This window comes from Zerene cesonia, chromosome 22 (genome assembly GCF_012273895.1).
Source record: "Zerene cesonia ecotype Mississippi chromosome 22, Zerene_cesonia_1.1, whole genome shotgun sequence".
In the NCBI taxonomy this organism is placed as follows: Eukaryota; Metazoa; Arthropoda; class Insecta; order Lepidoptera; family Pieridae; genus Zerene; species Zerene cesonia.
This window is the reverse complement of record NC_052123.1, coordinates 3,116,581-3,137,598: the sequence shown is the minus strand read 5'-3', so window position 1 is coordinate 3,137,598 and position 21,018 is coordinate 3,116,581. Positions and strand designations below refer to the sequence as shown.

Below are 21,018 nucleotides of genomic sequence, written 5' to 3'. Positions count from 1 at the left end.
TTATAATGCCTAGAGTGCAACTGAATATAACTGACTATCTTATCGGCACTAAAGGTTTTAGACTGATACTTCCTAGATTTTGCCCAAATATATACATATTCGTAAATCTTACACAACCAGATAAAGTATTAAGGTTAAGTACTTCCTTTAATTATTTTAGAACGTTTGACTTCATTTTGACGAGAGGTTATTTTAATCTTTCTTAATTGAGTTGAGTTAACCTTAAAAAGTAAATCTACTAATAGCTAAGAATGTAGTGAGTATATTATGATGTGAATAGTTCAGAACAAATAAATAATTTGTTTTAAATATTTGAGGAAGAATTTGTATTTTTTTTTTTTTGTTTGTAATGGATAAACTCAAAAACTACTGGACCGATTTTAAAATATATTTCACCATTAGACAGCTGCAACTTCACTGAATGACATAGACTATATATGTACTAAGGGCGAACAGCTAGTATCATATAAAACTCACCTGAAAAATAATAATTAAACGCTTTAATTACAAACCATATCGGAATGTGTCGCGCAATAATTTTGGCTACGGCGTTATCTGATAATGTTTTTCGTCAACAGACAAATATTCGTTTTATTTGTATAAGAAACATGGAGTCATAATACCGGATCTGTTTAAATTGCTTTTAGTCATATTATTAATTCAACGAATCTTATAAGGGTGTACAAAAACAATATATACTAGATAAGATTGAAGTCTTAACTTCGCGAAAACAGATTTTGCTTATGATCAATATAAATATCTTATATATAAAATTCTCGTGTCACAGTTTTCGTTGCCATACTCCTCCGAAACGGCTTGACCGATTCCTCTGAAATTTGGTAAGCATATTGGGTAGGTCTGAGAATCGGCTAACATCTATTTTTTATCCCGATATTCCTACGGGATACGGACTTACGCGGGTGAAACCGCGGGGCGCAGCTAGTAATTATATAAAATTAACTTTAATTCCTCATGAAGGCTAGGGGGTAGGTTCAATTCATATGGCCTGCTAAACCAAGACTTTTTTATCTTATACAATAAAGGGTACTCAATTTGAACTGTTAATAAGATTAACAGAAACCGGCAACCCGGTGGTATCTACTAACGAATATCCTACTTAATATTATAAATGCGAAAGTTTGTAAAAATGTGTGTGATTGTTGCTCTTTCACGCAAAAACTACGGAACCGATTGCCATGAAATTTGGTACGTAGACAGCTGGACAACTGGAATAACATATAGGCAATTTTTTATCCCGATATTTCTACGGGATACGGACTTAGGCGGGTGAAACCGCGAGGCGCAGCTAGTATCACATAAATATCACATATTCATGTGGGAGTCGAGCACGCTTCGACACAAATTGCGCCAACTCGCATCGGCGAAGTATCACACCCCCAAGAAGACCGGTGTGATATAATAGAATGCTACTGTGTTTCTCATGGTGGGTGGGAGACCCAAAGGTCCGTTTCCTTTCCGCCAAACTTCCCAGTCGTCAATCCTTTCTCATAAAGACGGGTAGCGCATTTGCAGAGGCACTACCTCTGCGAATGTTCATGGGCGGTAGTGATCGCTTACTCAACACGCTCATAGATACTAAAATATAAATATCTATGAGCCCCAGTCAATATTTGAATATTAGTATAGATTAAGTTTTTATCGAGTATAAGAATTCTGATAAGATTCTTATTTCTATATCTATCCTACTTTTATGTTGAAGTATTTCATATGTTTGAACGCGCTTTAGGAAGTATTGGCTCGATTTGAAAAAATATATCTGTAGTTCGTTGGATATTTAACATTATGTGTGACGTGGATGAAACCACGTGGCAGATCTAGTTTCTTTATAGAATAAATATAGTAAAATTTGTAATCGCGATGCGACTCTATAACATTATGATTAAACACACGAACGAAGCGACAAGCTAAATTTAAACACATCCGTATTACTTATAATAATAAAGTTGTATTTAAAAAGTGATTGTTTACACATATAATGATATGTATAATGTAGGTTTACGTGATAGGATTCAGAATTTCTACATACATATACCTATTTCCTCACGCTGGCGCAATACAGTCCTTGAATCTGGTAAGTTTACTTAACTATATGCGTACATACCTAACGTATAGATATCAAGTACATGCTATTGTGACAAGTATATAAATTCCTTATTTTTATATATTAGTTGTATATATGTTTTAATCTAGTTTTATCGAGCTATGTCAAAATACGCGAGTAGTTACAGGTTACTTATTTTGAATACGCCTGTGAGTTTAAAAACCTTTTATTTCATGACCTTATGTAATATTTTACGAATCTTCTTTAAAAATACATATGAGGGTTGATAATTTAATAAGTTTGCGTTTTTTTTTTTTGTTTTACAGGCTGGTGATAAAAACGAAAAAGTAGAAAGTTTTCGAAATTTAAAAAGACCGCTGAACATGACTTCGTGGTTTCGTGTTTAATAAATTTGTTTTAGTTTATAGCGTAATATTTTTTGCTAGACATGGCCGAGAAGTCTAGAATGATTAGAAAGCACTACATCAGCTTCCGGCCCGACGTGTGATTGACACGCAAAGAGACTCACGCAATTGACAGTGTTGCAGATTTATCAATGCTAATGTGGTGAAAAACGGTATAATACTATGTGTAATTATTTTAAATAAAATCCATGTTGTTATTTATACTGTGTACTATTGATATTTTACATTTTATACTATTTTCAATACGCATTTATTTGAGTTTATAAATTGGAATGATGGCGTAGGGCAGGCTATATATGAAACGTAGTACATACATATAAATTGATTATTCTATGAATATCATTATCATCAGGCCATATATGTTCCCACTGTAGGGACTCGGGTCTCCTATAAGGGGTTAAGAATAGTATATTGTTGTAGGTAGAGTTTATTACAAAATCTATTACAGATTTGCCTTGCAATCTATACAAATATTATAAGCTGAAGAGTTTGTTTGGTTGAATGCACTAATCTCAGGAACTACTGGTCTGATTTGAAAAATGTTTTCAGTGTAATATAGCCCCTTTTTTTGAGGAAGGCCATAGGCTATATATGTACCACGGACGAAGCCGGGGCAGCTGCTAGTTTTTAATGATTGTAATATAAATCATCTTTGCTGTAGCTGTGAAATTCTTAGGTATAATGAGTATTTAAAAAAGTATAAATATTAAAATTTCACTCACGATTTTTGTATACAAACACAACCCTTCGTCCCTCATTATGTACTAAGTTTTATCAAAAATAGCTGTTTAATTTTATCAAGTAAGCGGAACATACATTCAAACATTACTATGGAACTGATAATATCGTAAGTTTGCGAAATAAATACAATATTATTTCATGGTACGCGATTAAGGTATTTCCATTTTAATTATGTATTTGAGATTTGTTATATTAGCTTAATTGCAATTTTAAGACTGTTAATTTTCTTAATTGGTTAAATAATGTTTTCTTTTTTTATTACTATTACGTCCTAACTTACTCCACTTTCACTGTTTTTGATGTGAATGGACTTATTATAAGACTTATGACCATTTATCTAGATTGTTAAGAGACCAACGAGTCTGTGTATTATATTAGTTAATATACACGCCTAGCGGTCCGACCAGGTTTCGTCCGTGGTACGTGTAGCGCGCTCAAAGGAGTAACGTTATTATAGAAGTATTTATCAATATAATATACTTTTAATTTTATTATAGTCCTCTACGAATTTGGTTAGCTTCAAATGTAAGAAACCCGAGATAGTATCAAATTAGTTTTAGGTAGTTTTTTCAGTGACAGTACGAAAAACGTAGTAAAGAATTATTTTAAAAGACCTTGCCTTTATATTACAGGCTATAATTTTATAGTAATTGAGAGCCCATAGTACATGTATAAATGATATCATTATATGAGAAATAGTGCGCAATTTGTTCTGTGATTCAATAAATTTAATTGTATTTTTCCGATTCATTATCCTGCTCTAAGAAATCTTAAAATCAAACGCCTTAGTGGTCTAAAAAACACTTTAAACAAAATTTTGGACACTAAAAGACAATACTAAAATGTCTGTTTAATAAATTTTAATTGATAACTGTCTAGAATTCACATAAGCAATAGACAAACTGATACAATATATTAAGGTTTGGGAAACGTTTTCGACAGCAGAAATTGTGACTTATTTCATAATACATAGCTGTAGATACTATTTTTATTAATTCTTTCATATCAACCTGACACTTGGCCAACATGGGCCAGTCTTTACAAGCTGCCACCGTTCGCCCAACCATTGGTTCCAACGTTGGTCCAAACCTGTCTCATCTACAGGTGGGAGCGGCCGGTACGGCATTCCTCGGTTGACCCACATAACTTATATAGTGGTACAGCTGTCGTGCTTTTTATTTGCGAGTAAACAACGTATTTCATTTGTGCTTTGGTGATAGCGAAATTAAGGGATTTTTAAATAACAGTATAGATAGATAGACTAAAATATTTATATTATAGTTTTAAAATTAAATATGTAGAGAATTAGTATTATCATATTTAGATATGCCGCAATTAAATGAGTCTATGCGCTTCTAAAACACTGGCTTTAATCAAATCTGTAGTTCTTTTTATATTGTTTTATAGAGAAACGAAAAATGTATAATATTATAAGTCAAAAACGTAATATACTAGCTGTGTCCTGTGTTTTTACCTGCGTCGTCGTGAAGACGTTATATAGCCTATAATCTTCCTCAATAAATGGACATTTCAACACATTTTTTTTTAATTCAAACTAGTTCTTGAGATCAGCGCGTTCAATCAAACACTTCAACTTTATATAAGTATGAATATTGAATTATATGCTATAAGGAGCTATTCATTAAAATCTCGATTTAAATTAAAATCCGTTCAAAAAATCTGGCGAAAACTTTTGCACACAAGATAATTATAGTTCAGTTTTTTATTGACCATAGACAGCATCAATATTTGATTTGGCGTCATAGCACGCGAGCGAAGCCACAGATTGCAGCTAGTCTTATTAATATAATATTCGCTTATAAGGTTCAGAAGTGTAAAATGAATGTCACGCTTTGAATAAATTAAATTCGTGAAAAACTTGTTTCGGAACGAGTATTATAACTGTGTTTATTTTATCTGTGACTTCTTTACTTTTTTATGTATTTTTAGCATTAGTATTAGCATCTTGTATTTTTTCAACAGAATGAAAAAAATGTACGATTCTTCGATACGTATATATACGATTTTTCGATTTAAATGTATTTCTGTTTTTCCTCCAATTTCATTATCAAATATAATATAAATATATAAATTTCATTATAAATATTCAATTGAAGCTTTTTTGTCAAATACTAATCATACTATAGGTAACCATTATTACCAAACCAAAGCTTATTTATATGAGAAAAAACTTTTGATTCAATAACTGTGAAACTTTTTTTTGTAAAATATTTGTTTTCTGTCGTTTTGTAATGGTGTTTATAAATATATATACACCGACAAATACTATACACTATACACCGTTTCATCTTTAATACTTACTTACTTTAATCCTAGTATCCTACTTCCTACTAATATTATAAATGCGAAAGTTTGTAAGGATGTGTGTGTGTTTGTCGCTCTTTCACACAAAAACTACTGACCCGATTGCAATAAAATTTGGTAGTAAACAGCTGAACAACTGGAATAATACATAGGCAACTTTTTATCCCCATATTCCTACGGGATACGGACTTACGCGGGTTAAACCGCGGGGAGCATCTAGTATTATAAATGCGAAAGTTTGTAAGGATGTGTGTGCGTTTGTCGCTCTTTCACACAAAAACTACTGAACCGATTGCAATGAAATTTGGTACGTAAACAGCTGAACAACTGGAATAACATATAGGCAACTTTTTATCCCCATATTCCTACGGGATACGGACTCACACGGGGCGCAGCTAGTAATAATATGTATTCATTTAACCATCAAATCCAACGAACATCTATTTTATTCAGAACCAAACACTTGCTCAACCCTGTGACCTTGCCTTTACTTGTTTTACATTTACGTGTTGTTTACATATGATAACACACGTACATATGTTGCCGTATTTTACACTAGTCACGACTCGTGGTGTTGCTCGCGTTGAAATTATGTAAGCACTTGGGAATTATTTTACTAAGTGTGTTTTGGATAAACTTAATTAGCTATATTGGTACTGAAATGAATCAAAGTTTGCAAAAGCACGTTTGAGTATAAAATATAAAACTTTGTTTTTAGGATTTCTTTGTCAATGTACCTTAAGAGCGGGTAACTGAGCTGGTGGTTTGCGTGATGGTAAGCGATCACCACTGACCATGAACATTTGTAGAGATAGGGCTTCAGCAAATGTATTTCCCGTTTAAGGGGGGGATATGGTGGGTAAACGATGGGAATAAAGTAATGGCCTGGTTGAGGAAAAGGATGCAGAACAAATATGTTAGAATTAAATATGAGCCCTTTAATACTTAAACTAAAGATTATTATATTTGTGTGAACTTAAAATATGTCTTAAGAAATCTTCCTACAGCATGAATTTTTGTTATTAAAAAGCATATTTTATTCCTTTATATAACAGTTTTATGTTAAAAATTAAAAAAAAAACTATAAAATAGAAATGTAGAACAAAATTAAAATAGCGGTATGCGAAGACATCATAACAACATACCTAACCTCAATAAGCATAACTGATAAACGACATTCTTTCACACCAAACAAATATTAGATTAAGAACATATTTAACCTTTAAATTACCTTCCCATAATGAAACAAACTGTAGGTACGTAACACGCATATTTATATTAAGTTTCACAAGATTAAAACATTTCTTCAGTATTCATACAAGTTCACTCAATTTTGCGACGCTGTTTAAAAAAAAAAGCACACTGAAACGAATTTAAAGAACTTCAAAAATGGAACAGCAATTCAAATTTTCGACGCTCACCAAAACGTATACCTGTTTAGTGACGTCATCGTCCTTCGCATGCCGAGGATTCCTTGTCCTTCCATTCTCAAAATAATTACGCGCGTTTTGTTTTTTTTTTCTTCATTGTTTGGGTTATGGAATTTCGACTAGGGTTTTTTGTATCGTTCTTTGTTTATGAGTTTTATTTGCTCGTGACTGAACATTGCTATTTTTAGTAAATAAACTTCCTTGTAGTAAATATGTTACGCACACAATCTACATCAAGCTATATCTATTTCACTACCTACAGGCCTGCTGCCTTTTTTCGTTCGTAGAGAAATTTTACCAAAAATAAATAACTAATATACACCTACGAAGTTATTTATTGTAAATTTACAAAAATATTAAAAACATTCATATTGTTTACTTAATACTGGTAAGTTCTAATTATTTACAAAATTCTAATAAAACATAATTATCTACTTATAATTTCAATGAAGTACTCAAACTTTTCAGAAAATTCCTGAAAATATTACTTGACTGGAAACTAAAAAAAAAACTACCCACATCTTAATTTTTATTTAAACGGCGAAAAAACCATTCATATTCATTCTTTATTAATAACACCTACGTTTATCTTGTTAAACCAGACGCCATGTTTATTGATTAGAAGTCAACCGGTTTTAGCCCCGGCACTTGTTTCACTTATAATTTTCGAAGTACAAGGAATTTTTCGCATAATTTTATTGCTAATAAAACGATTATTTTATTCCCTGGACCACGATAAAAAAACAAAATTAAAAAAAAAAAAACACGTTGACATATATGCGATGACATAAGCTGTCAAGACAGTGGCGAGCAGAATTGGTATTTATTGTTGCTTTTAATTTGAAATTCACAGTTGGAACCGAATAAATGCGCGGAAAAGTGTTAAATGTTTTATATCTGTAACTTTTAAATAACAATTTTTGAATTCGTATTTTAAGAAATCATGTAGATGTAGGTACTATGCGTTCATGGCCGCCTTTATTTCACAGATAAAGCCGCTATTAAAAAGTATAAGACCTACTTCTTACATTCCTCCTTGGTGCAGGGATAGGGACATTTACCAAACCCTCGGACATAACACAAAACACTGGCAAATCACACAATATATCACAAAAACTGAATTGTGTACGACGATATCTCTGATAAAGGCTTATCGCGAATCTAGTTATCGATACATGAACTTGAATAATAACGTAAATAAAGTTGATCTGAAACGACTTTGATCATTGATCATGTTTTTAGATTATGTTTTGATTTATTTTATTCAGACAGAAAATGACATTCTCCGTAAGGAGAAAGGACAAGATGAATATACGAAGTGAACGATTTTTTTTTTTTTTTTATTGATAACTAAGTATAGTTGATTTTTACGCGTTACATGTATGAATTCATGCTTCTTCCACCTCAGTCAATAAAAGGAGCATAAACTTCACATAATTAACCAACGTCCGCAAGAACAAAGAAGGTTCTTAAATCGCTTTTTCGCTTTGTTAATTGATAACTCTGTCGGTTTTCAACCAATTGGCGTGATTTTTTTTGTGTTTATTTATTTATTTAATTATAATTAAAACGGGTTTACACCAATAACATTAATTATTAACTATCAATTTTTACATTATATAACATTTCACAATTACAATTAAATACACTATTTTAGAATTTTGAATCGTAGTTACTCCTCCTGGACGTGGGTGACCTTATTTTTTTAAAGTAGGTATCAAGCACGCTTGGGCACGAATTGGACCAGCGTACCAAGGGTACCCCCACTTTATGTACATACATAGACACATACGCTACCTATGCTCGAAAACCATTACCCTTGTGTTTGATTTTACGCGAGTGTTATATTATACACTTAGAAATTAAAGACTTTTTAACGGATACGGAGACTGACAGTCTCCCCGTGACCACGCTCGCTGTAAAGTGTTCGAAACGTCGAGTTAATAATATAATGAATAAATCGCGTTTCAAATCCGTTAAAAAGTCTTTCAATTTCTAAACCATTACCCTCTTTCTGACGTAGGCGGGTAATAATATTAAAAACCGGACACAACGATGTTGTACGGACATATTTAAATTAGGCGAAATCGGGAAGTTAACATTGTAGTCGTCAAGTAAATGGATAGTCGTGTTAGTAATTCGTCTTTTCAATTTTACATTAACAAAGATATTTTTTTTTGTGTTAAGCAGGGAAAATCAAAATAAAAGAAAGTTCCATCGGACCTATAAATATAATTATTTAATACTACCTGTGCCCCGCGGTTTCAGCCGCGTAAGTCCGTATCCCGTAGGAATATCGGAATAAAAAGTTGCCTATATGTTATTCCAGTTATCCAGCTGTCTACGTACCAAATTTCATGGCAATTGGTTCAGTAGTTTTTACGTGAAAGAGTAACAAACATCCATACATCCATACAAACTTTCGCATTTATAATATTAATAGGATCAGTAATATTGTTCAACTTATGAAAAATAACATGTCAGATCTATATGGGTTTTGGGTCAACTTTATGTCTTATCTAAGCAACTATTTTAGTTACAGAAACAACATTTGGGAAGAGTTACAGAGATGCAGAGAAACGTAAGTGCTTTAATATGTATGTTTGTAATGTTTCAATATATAATAAATATCACAAAAACCACTGGACCGATTGCAAGATTCCACCTTTGTGTGTGCCACGGGCGAAGCCGGGTGGAACCGACAGTTTAACTATTATCAATAACTGATGTTTCTTATAAAAACGGTAGATACCAATTACAAATTGTTAAAGTGCGGCATCAAAGTAATTGGATACTCTGTAACGATTTGTTATTTAATAGCTATGTTAATTAGACCTTGGTTTGCATATAATGTGTGTTATGTATGTATAAATATGTACACTTCAGTATGAGAAGGTATTGTTTTATTGGAGTATTTATACAACCTCATTGGTTGACAAAAGGAATTTCTTAAAGCGTAAGTAATATTAAAAAATAAACAGATTTCTCTATATTTTAAATTCGTTGTACAAATGTAAAAAAAGATAAAAAGTGTTTTAAATATGTGGATTTTTAGTGTTTTCAAGTTAAGCAATTTTGTAATGGACATTTATTTATTAAAACGATTGGTATAAATTTATCCATTACATTAACATCATATTGCTTTATATACATTGTTTAATATTCGTTTTAAAATTATTGAAATTAGTGTGTATTCCCAAAGTACCTACATAATTATTATTAATCATAAAATATATAAACTAAAATTATATTAAATTTCATGCAAATTTCAAATTCTCTCAATTCGAAACTATTCAAAATCGATTCACCCAGGAAGAAGTTATGAGATAACAAACACAAAACATACAGTCCAATTGAGAGCCTACTTTTTTTTCAAGTCGATTAAGAAGACCACGATAAGTACATATAAAAAAGAAAGTGAAAACGTATGTTGACATAACATTCACTCGATTTCCTCCGAGTGACATGTTACTTTCATTATGGCATTACCACTATGCTGTCTATGGTATCGCGTAATTATTTGCATGGTCGTTTAAAAACGCGCCTTTTATATATCTATCAATTGAGTCATGTAAAAGTCACTAATTAAATTGTTATTCAACTTTCTAAAACGTAACTAAACATTATATTAACGCAGTCTGTGGTACGGATACATAAAAAAATTATCTTCTTTCTGTCAGAAAATTGTTAATCTATATTTTAAAATGGAGGCGTTACAATAAGAGGTATTAATTTGAGGTTATTACGATAAAACTCGCCGTTTTAAACAGTATCTTATTCTACTTTATTATTATATATTTCTCGTTTTAAATATCCGAAGTTAGCATTACTACGTCCACGTGAAATAAATTACGTTTCTCAAATTTCGTGTGATTTTTTTTAAACTTCGAATAATAATAACATTTACATCACTTTCATTATGGTAATGTTTACTGACAATTGAATAAATCCATTACATTTGAATGTATTTGTTCTAAATTTAAAAAAAGAAGGCATTCAACGGCCTTAAAAAATTACATAATTTTGCAAACCAGGCCACAATTTGACGATTACATTATGTCCATATTACTTAACTTACTCGGAAACGCAGATTTTCCGTCTTTTGCACACATATGGAAATGATATCGGTGTAAAAGAGATAGCAAATGAATTAATACATTTTTTATTACGCTTAATCTTTACTAAGAATACGGATATTAGTAATTTGAAAGTTATTATCATCATTACTAATGTTTTAATAGCATAATTATGTTTTATTTCAAATGAGAAACGAGTTAGGTATGTACGAGTTGCCAATATTTTTATTATATGAAATATTTTATAGTACTATCCTAATGTTTATGTAATCAATTTGAAATAAGAGTCATTAATTTCTTTTAAAAAATATTTCATGAGACTAGCTGTCCACCCTGGCTTCGCCCGTAGTACCTATATACATTCCTAACAATGAAAGAAGAACATTTGAAATCGGAGCAGTAGTTTCTGAGATTCTCGCGGTCAAACAAACTCTTCAGCTTTATATTAGTAGTTGCATTAGGATATATAAGTTCAAAAGTATATAATTTTTCCTATTCCGCCATAAAGTATGAACTTTAATATTATGTTCTATGCGAAATATTTACACAATACATACTCAAATGTCCGAAGTGCTGTTAATGAATACTGAAAACGATACCGTGTGTGAAGTGATGTTTTTTTGCTACAAAAGAATTTGCATACGAGGCTTCTTCTGACTGACAGGTCAACCTTGCCGATCCACCAATGATGTCATACATAAATCAATGTTGGACATAAAAATATTAAGAAAACAATTCAATACAGTCTTCAAGCTAGTTCTGGGTATATTCTGTTTAGCTTACAATCTTAATATATATGAATTACGTGTCACGTTGTTTGTCCGGGATGGACTCCTAAACCACTTCACCGATTATAATAAAATTTCCACACTATGTGCAGTTTGATCCAACTTAAAATGTAGGATAGTTATATTATTTCAATTACGATATATGACGACCCGGGCGGAGCCGGGGCGTTCAGCTAGTATAAATTTATATTACAGTGCGTGTATGAAAAAATACGTCCAAAAGTGTGCAATAGTCTATCAGTGACTTTATAAGTAAGTCTTAAAACTAGCCCATAAATAAAACTATAAGAGAGTTATGTTTACTATTCGTATTTAGTATTGCTAATGATGAAGGAAATTACGTCATTACCACACATCACAAAAACGTGAATGCTTTTTTATTATTTCTATGGGAAAATAAGTTTGATTATAAGACTGCTACGTGGCTATCAGGATATTAACTAAAGTATAATTATCCTTTATAAGTATGCTAATTTAAATATTATAATTCGTGGAAAACAGCAACATAACAATATTCAATAATTTTTAACACCCTAATGTAAAGAAAAACTACCATTATTAGTTTTTTCTGTTTTTTTAATGTTAGTAGCTGTTTAGATTAGACTTAATATACAATGATATTAAATTACAATTACTGTCGGCCATTTTTAATGTAAAGTTTAATTGTACAGTATTTTACTATTCAAGTCCTCCATTTGATAACCATATTGAGGGAGTTGTGAAAAAAATATTTAATCGGACATTTTGCGGCGGCCACCTTGGACCGATTTTCATCATTAAACAAAGCATATCACCGCAAGGAAAAAAAGGACTTTAAAAAATCATTATATATAAAAATCAATTCGTTAGTCTCGCTAAAACTCGAGAACGACTGAACGGATCTATCTTATTTTGGTCTTGATATGTCCGTGGAGGTCCAGGGAAGGTTTAAAAATACGTCGAAACAATATTCTATGGCGTTCTAGTAAAAGCATAAAAATCAATATCCAGCCAACGTGTGACAGCAGATAATAATCCAGTACAACTTATAATTTCGACATAGTGAAAGTCAAGTCCTCAACATTAGCAACGATTCATATCTATTTATTTTAAATTTCACAGATCATGCTTATAAAACATGCATTCGTTACGTGAATATGATAGTGTGTGCAAAATAACTTGTTTCAACGAGATAAATTTCTCATACGACTGTGTTGTTCTATCTTGCAATATACAATAATCTTTCTACGCATTTTCTTAAGTTTAAAAGCGTTTAAATGTTACCAAGTGTAAGTAACACTACTTATTACTCGATTAATCAGTAGCTAATGTACTATGTACTAAATTTTTTGTTCAAAATAGCAATTAAGCGAATGTGTTAAAAAGAACTTTGTTGGTAATTTTAAAAAAGTATACATATCTATAACCTTTATGTTTCAATATTAGCAGCTCATAGTTTTTTTATTACTATTAAGGCTATAGCTGAATCATGAACGATATCTGAAAATTCTTTAATTGGTTAATTTAGAACCTCATTTGTCTATAAAACTTGATAGGTAAGAAGCTAATATGGTTTTATTCACGAATCAGATTTTAAATTGTATTTATCTTCAATGGCATTCAGACAGCCCTTCATGTTTATTATATGCCATATAATATAAAACCATGATCTAGAAACTTGTTATTTTTCTAGATAAACTTTATCTTATCTGAAAATCTAACACGTACGTTAGGTCGGTAACCTGCGCAACAAATCTGAGGATATGATTCTAGCCCACGCCTATAGTAAGTACTTAGTATCACACAAGCTCAAAAATAGGACTTTGCCTATAAATTACAACAAAATGTCTTATTTAAGTGTACTTGAAACTAGAATAAAGTCTTATTCGGCACTCGCTCTCAGACGCATATTAATTTGTGACAGAGGGTCAAAGAATAGTTAAGACACTTCAAATTATCCAGGCAAATCATCAAGATACTGTTGAGAACCACAGTCACAGTTATAATAATAAATGACTATTACTTATTTCACAGATTAGAAATGTGAATTGCTTTAAGCGTATTACTGGACATTCGCCTAATCCGAAAATCGAATGCCGACACATTCGTTGGAATACGCAAACGTATTTGTGATTTGCTCTTCTCTATACAGAAGGGCAAATATTCTTACATTATACGGATTTTAGTTATATTTATTTATGATTAACAGTTATAGTACATACTAACAAAGTACACACATACTAAATGTAATAAAATAACCTTTATAACTCGAAAAAACGTTACCGCAAGTTATTTTGGGAATCCTGTATCTTATATCTAATTACTATATCGTAACGTTTAAAACTTAAAATATTTTTACGTTTCTCAACGATTTGAAAGTAAATATTTAATAAACAGAATTATTTTTAATTTCTAATATGCTAAGAAAACGAAAACCTCCTTGCGAATAACTTGATATAAATTTAGTTCCTAACTCCAAGTCGAGTAGAAAACGTTCTGTAATGTGATGTAAATTATTTCTAGTCTAGCAACTTCAATGCACTTATATTCACTGAGTAGTGAGTGTCATTCAATGGCATGTATATTCTGCATATATACATAGCTATATAGAGTTTCATGTATCTCTGTTACTTTCACAAAACTACACATAAGTTAAAGATTAGACACGATGGAATAAAAATGCGAAGTTCTTCTAATTTTGCAATGGTTCAGGAAAGGTTTCTATTTGGCTATAGGTATTTACAGATGCTTTGTAAATGTATCTATTATTGATAAGGCAGGTAAATAAAAACATATTCAATTAACATCAAACCTTCATTTATTTAATAAAAGCAGGAGGACACCGACATTTGTAAATGTTATTATTGTATTTTTTAAGACACGTTTTTTTCGGGTCAGATAAGAAACCGAATTACGGTCAAGTTTTTATATGCGTAATTGCGCTGCACGAATGGACTCCTTTTACTGGTTAATAATATTCAATGAATTAACATATTAAGGTGTCATTACAATGCAGAATGACATAAGCAAACGTGAAGGTAGCTATTCATTGTTTTCCTATACATAAATCTCGGACAATTGTTGTTTATTGATCTCTCTAACATATTTAAAAATCGGAATATGTACAAAGGTTTTTTTTTCAACGGTTTTTATTTTCAATGAAAATACATTTCAAAAGTTTGTCTTGTAGCTTGCAATATTTTTTACGCCTAGATAAATCCACTTTCCAATATTTTGAATTTGAATATGGAACGTACGCGCTCATAAAATCCGAATACCTTTCCCAAAATTCTGTTGAAAAGGTCAACGCATTCAAAATTCGAGTTTTGAAACGCAGGTCGCATCTTTCCAAATTGCCGCGGGGCTTTAGCATAAAAAATAACCGCCTCTTACCTTTGCGAGATTTCCAATACAATTTTCTGAAGTAATACACCGCAACGAGAAGCAATATTGCCGCTAAGAATGCACCAATCGCTGCTCCTGCGACACTGCCAGCTCCAAAACAATCTTGTTGACCAAAAACACACGGCAGAACTATCGTCACAACAAACAAAAATAAGAGAACACCCATTTTTACACAAATAACATCACTATTATGGCACAAATGTTTAAAATTCACATAACGTATTATTGCATAGTTTGAATTTAAAAGTTTGAATTCGGAACGTAAACTTTTTTATAATGTAACGAGTAAAGGCGTCCGCCGCGTCAGCCCCGCGCGGTCGACTGTGGTCTGTGGCGTTGTAATTTTGTCGGTTTCGTTGAATCTTGGATAGTAGTGAATAGACTGTGATTGTAGGACATGGATCGTGTATGGAACAAACGTGTTTGACTGCGAAGTGTGTGTTAAGTTAGCGAGGCTCTACAACATTTACTATAATATTTATTAAAGCTATAGTAGCGGTCAAGGTAAACATATGTCTGCAGTTTTATAAATTATCTTCAGTATTGTATCATTTACATTCACTTAAGTTAAGTTTGAGTTTGGGTTTGAGTATGGTAGATCAGAGATGGTTATTTTTAAATTATGAATATTAATTTAAAACGTTATTGCACTAAACGACATAAAAGTATTTAGAAAACTTTTTATATATTCAGTCTCCCCGTGACCACGCTCGCTGTAAAGTGTTCGAAACGTCGGGTTAATAATATAATGAATAAATCGCGTTTAAAATCCGTTAAATTTTTTTAATTTCTAAATGTATAATACTCGCGTAAAATCAAACACAAGAAAATACGGCATAAAAGTAGTAAACGTGACAATTTATCCTTATCTCAAGGGTATTTTTTCTGCTGTAAATGGCTATTGTTAATTTCTTGTTCTTGTTCTATTGTAATGATCTATAACATTGACCGTCTTCCGTTATCGGATCAAAGATCTTTTCCATTTCCGTAGGACAATATAATAATAAATATTTTATGGAAAAGAACGTTATTATATCGTACTACCTAAGCTTTTGATTCAAATAGTCTTACAAACAAGTTAAGCTCATTAGCAGTAATTTTTGTTACAACTTTTTTGTTCAAATGAATTGAATCTCTCTTGTGAAAGTATAACGAGTGGATTTATACAAATGTTTTTTTAAAAACGTATGTACTATCACTTAAAAAAAGTCAACGTTTCCAATAAAATTTGTAGTAAATATTTTGCAAAATTAACCTAATTGTTGGTGATTGAAATAGAGCTAACTAAGTATTTATTAATTTATAACGGAAGTCACACGTCATGTATGCCACTTCGGACTCTATGCTGAACACAAAAACGTCATATCAATGGTACATTCAATCTAATTAATTATTTGAGTTATCGTCCTTTATATTTGTATGAAGAATTCTTTTATAAAAATACAAGACCAGTCAGCAAAACGCACACATGCACTTGTATACATCTTTATTCAATCGCAGGTGTAGTAGTTTGATTACGCATACATACAAACGCGAGATGAAATCGTCATTAGGAAGCACATATTGAAATTATTATTAAAAGTGTTATTTTTAACTTAATTCTTTTTTGTGATCCTGTTGAACTTTAGCAGTTTTATGAACCTTAAATTATATACTATTTGCGCCCCGCGGTTTCACCTGCGTAAGTCCGTATCCTGTAGGAATATCGGCATAAAAAGTTGCCCATGTGTTATTTCAGTTGTCCAGCTGGAACCATATTTCATTGTAATCGGTTCAGTAGATTTTGCGTTAAAGAGTAACAAACATACACATTATTATATGCATTTATAATATTATAAGTAGGATAGCATATTTACACAATAGATTCGCAGTATGCAGAAGGTCTTATTTGCCCTAAAAGGTGCATTTACACGTATATTACACGTAACAAGTACGAACATCGAAGCGACGAACATGCATATGTAAAAAGTGCACTAATCGATTTGATATACACTGAATAGCCTAGCTTCGTTTGAGATTTTTGTATATAATCAAAGGGAGGTTGGCCCGTTTTATGAATATTTCGTCGAGTATATAACGTATTACTACAAAGTACATAATGCTACTGCCTACTCATCAATACTTCTTTACTAATAACTTAGTATTATGTTATCTGTGCTAATAATAAAAAGCTGAAGTTTAGAAATTAAAAACTTTTTAACGGATTCTAAACGCGATTTATACATTATATTTTTAACCCGACGTTTCGAATACTTAACAGCGAGCGTGGTCACGGGGAGACTGTGAATATAATGAATAAATCGCGCTTAAAATCCGTTAAAAGGTTTTTAATTTCTAAATGTATAATACTCGCGTAAAATCAAACACAAGAAAATACTAAGCTGAAGTTTGTTTGAACGCGCTCATCTCAATAACTACAGGACCAATTTTAAGCTTTCTTTCACCCGTTCACCTTTGTACTATTGGCTACATTTATACCATGGTAGAAGACGGGGTGAAACGCCAGTTGCTATTATTTGAATGTGAAAGTAAGTCATAAAAATAGACTTATACTATTTATTATGGAGCCGGACGAGCGTCATATTATCGTCATTAGTACATAAAAATACATTTTCAAATATCAATAAGTAGCTAGATAAGTAGGATTTTTTGCCTATTGATAATTGATTTTGATATTAATATAAAACTGTAATGTCGCGTTGTTTGTTACCAAACTTCCTCGACACTGAAGTGCTAAACCGTAGTACTACTAGAATGTACTACTACACTACTAGTAGTCCGTAAGCCAGGCGCTAATTTTCGTCAATTATTTCTTCTCAGTCGACTGGGGGGAACTTGGTCGTGAAAATCTGTCGCTGGCTCACGGACTATAGTCTACGTCTGAGAATCAGCAAACATCTATTTTGACCCTTAGTCATAGGTGTAAGGCTTTATAGCCTTAAAGGAGCCTCGTTTGCTTATAGCATAGTAGTAATTTTTATGGATCACTTATTATTTAAACAAAACTACAAAACTCACATTTTTTATTTAAACAATAATAATTTTTATAGCATAAACTCGATACTTAGTAAAATACTGACTAGTCAAATAACAAATAATTTAGTTTTTAAAAACAATTAACAACTAAAAATATAGTGAAAGGTATCTAACACAAATGTGCGAATTTAAAAAAATCTACAAATCAGATATGTCTTTTATCCTAGAATTATAAAATTGTTTTTATATTTTTTTATCACAATAATCACTTATTTTTAACATTAACAAAGAGGGGTTATAAACTGAATCCCTAATGGCATCAATATTCAATGCAAATTGCGATTAAAATGTATAAAAACCTTTTTGTAGTTATTTTAAAAACACTAAACCAATTCCCTAAAGATTCTCGTTATTTCAGAATTTTAAACTGATCTGCTAAAAATGAAGGAGGTTCTCAATTTGATATTAAGGTTCTTTCAGTTTTATTAATCAATCACTGTATGGTATTTCTACTGATTGAAGTGATTATTTTGTGTTTGATAGAGATTGTTGTCATTTGGAGAGGTACCTCCCACTCTGGGATAACACTGGCGTCCTAAGTAGAAAATAGTTTTTTTTCCTAGAGACAGTAAAAGACCTACTTCACAACAATTTAACACATGTTCAATACTGCCTCATTAAAACAGCATTTTTTCTTAAAGAAAAGTCTAAAAAATAGTGATATCTTCCTTTTGAAATACTGTTATGACACCTGCATACTCTCCTTCAATTTTTGTAATCTCTTGTACATGTGTAGCTTATTGCTTGTAAATGTATTTTTAACTGGCTGTTCCTGAAAATATAAGTAATAATAATTTATGTAGTATGCTGGGAATTTTTCTTTAATAAATAAAATTTAGCCTATGTTACTTGCATAAGATTTAGCTTAAAATGAAGAAAGTATTTATCAATGATATGGATGTAGAAATTTAACATCAATTATAATAATCTGATTTAGTATCTTTGAGACTACAATGTTGTTTATGAAAACTAGTGGTTCACCCTGACTTCGCCCATGGTACATATACTCAGGGATTATATAAATATCCAATGGTGAAGAAATTTTTGAAATCGGTCCAGTACTTCTTGAGATTAGCGCGTTAAAATAAATACTTCAGCTTTATATTATTAGTATAGATATGGATATACATACATGAGGGAAAAATGTAACATCAATCAAATACAATTCAAAAAAAGTTGCTGCAGCAATCATGGGACCACATTTCCTTTCATAAACATCTAACTGCACTGGAAATTTTCCATCTGGCAACTCTGCTAATGTTTCAAAAATGGGTCGGGTTGCTTTCTTTTGACTTGACAATCTATACAGCAGTATGCTACCATTCCTCAGTCCAATTATCACCACATCAATATAAAAAAATAATGCTGTAATTGGCGGGAAATCTAAGTACAAATGCTGATAGTTTTCTGTTTCAATTTTAAACAAATTCCGGGAGTAACAAACAAAATTTTTGTCATCTACAGCACTTATGTTCTTAATGTGTTTTATCCATTCCACCGGGCAGTTAATTATTCTCTCTTCTATTGAGTTATCTTTTAGTATATTTATAATTTTACCACAGTCGGTAAAAATATGTATAGCATCATTATTGAACTGTATTTCTTTTAAATCATATGCACAATGTACTAAAAGTTTAGGTATAAGCTCTCTGCATAATAAATTACATTTATAAACATCTCTGTTATTATAAAAGTATAGATAATCACCGTTCAATACAAAATTGTCAGCTTTATAAAATGCTTCTGAGGCGTAGCTTGGATCATGCACTGTCCTTTGTATGAAAATGCCAGATTTAATTTGTATAACTGTTACATTATCACTGTTCCATATTTTTAAGCAATTCTTGTCAGATAGCGCTACAGGAATGTACTTTAAATTGGCCGCGTCATAAAAAAATGTTCCTTTCGCATCCTTCAACGGTATGACTCCATAATTAATGTCCAACATGTGCGATCTGTCATGTAAATTGAATTTAAAAAATTCTTTTATAGTTTTCTCATAAGATGAAATATCAGACCACAGTTTTAAGTTCCTGTAGATGTGATACCAGCCTACTGTATCGCCACTTTTCCTCTTCGCTATTTTTGATGAATTTTTGAATTCCTTGAAACACATTTCTTGCCAAATGATATCGGTCTCGTCAATAGCTTCTTTCCATTGTTTACAGACTCTCCTACATCTTGCTAAGCTGTTTCCATCGATTTTAACAAGTATTTCGGTGAATGTTTCTATAGGCAGTGAATTAATCGATATATTTCCACTCATATTTAAAAAATCAAATAAATTACGTTTTAGGTTAATTGTATTATATGGTAGCCTACCGTTGGATACATTTAATTTTGGCTTAAGTATAAAATTGTTGTATTAAAAATTAAAATATAATTTTATAATATACTTATCCTGATAACTCGTGATTTTGACATGTTTGACCTTGACTGTATGTTGCCAGCACATAGATGATAGATACTAAGTTGCTATCAGTGTAAATATTAGTAGTTCTGTGAAAGTAAGTAACAACACAGATTTCGAAACTGTTTCTGTGTATTATTTTTTAACTACTTGCCTATAATATTAAAGACGGAAATAATAGAGGGCGCCATGGAAGAAGTCTCATGGTGGCCATAGTATCTGCGCTTTTCGCATTGGTCAAGGCTAATGAAACGATATCAGCCATTACGCCATCTACCGGGAGTAACTAGAGATACTCTCTTACTAGTCAATGGAAGAATTTAATCATGAATAATCATAGA

At 31.5% G+C, this 21,018-nt stretch overlaps 2 protein-coding genes across 2 annotated transcripts in view; both read right to left on the bottom strand.

The window, feature by feature from the left end:
- LOC119836115 overlaps positions 1–15,597 on the bottom strand; it is a 43,305-nt gene extending 27,708 nt beyond the window's left edge. Inside the window, exon 1 of the mRNA XM_038361367.1 lies at positions 15,220–15,597. Within this exon, the coding sequence (XP_038217295.1) occupies positions 15,220–15,397 (178 nt within the window). The 5' untranslated portion in view covers positions 15,398–15,597. The remainder of the gene's footprint in view (positions 1–15,219) is intronic.
- A 2,689-nt stretch (positions 15,598–18,286) lies between these two features.
- LOC119836116 lies at positions 18,287–20,683 on the bottom strand. Its single transcript, XM_038361368.1, has 2 exons — positions 19,400–20,683; positions 18,287–19,039 (listed from the first exon to the last, which is right to left on the bottom strand). The coding sequence occupies exons 1-2, from the start codon at positions 20,531–20,533 to the stop codon at positions 18,950–18,952; spliced, it is 1,224 nt and encodes a 407-aa protein (XP_038217296.1). The 5' UTR covers positions 20,534–20,683; the 3' UTR covers positions 18,287–18,949.
- Positions 20,684–21,018: the final 335 nt, after the last annotated feature.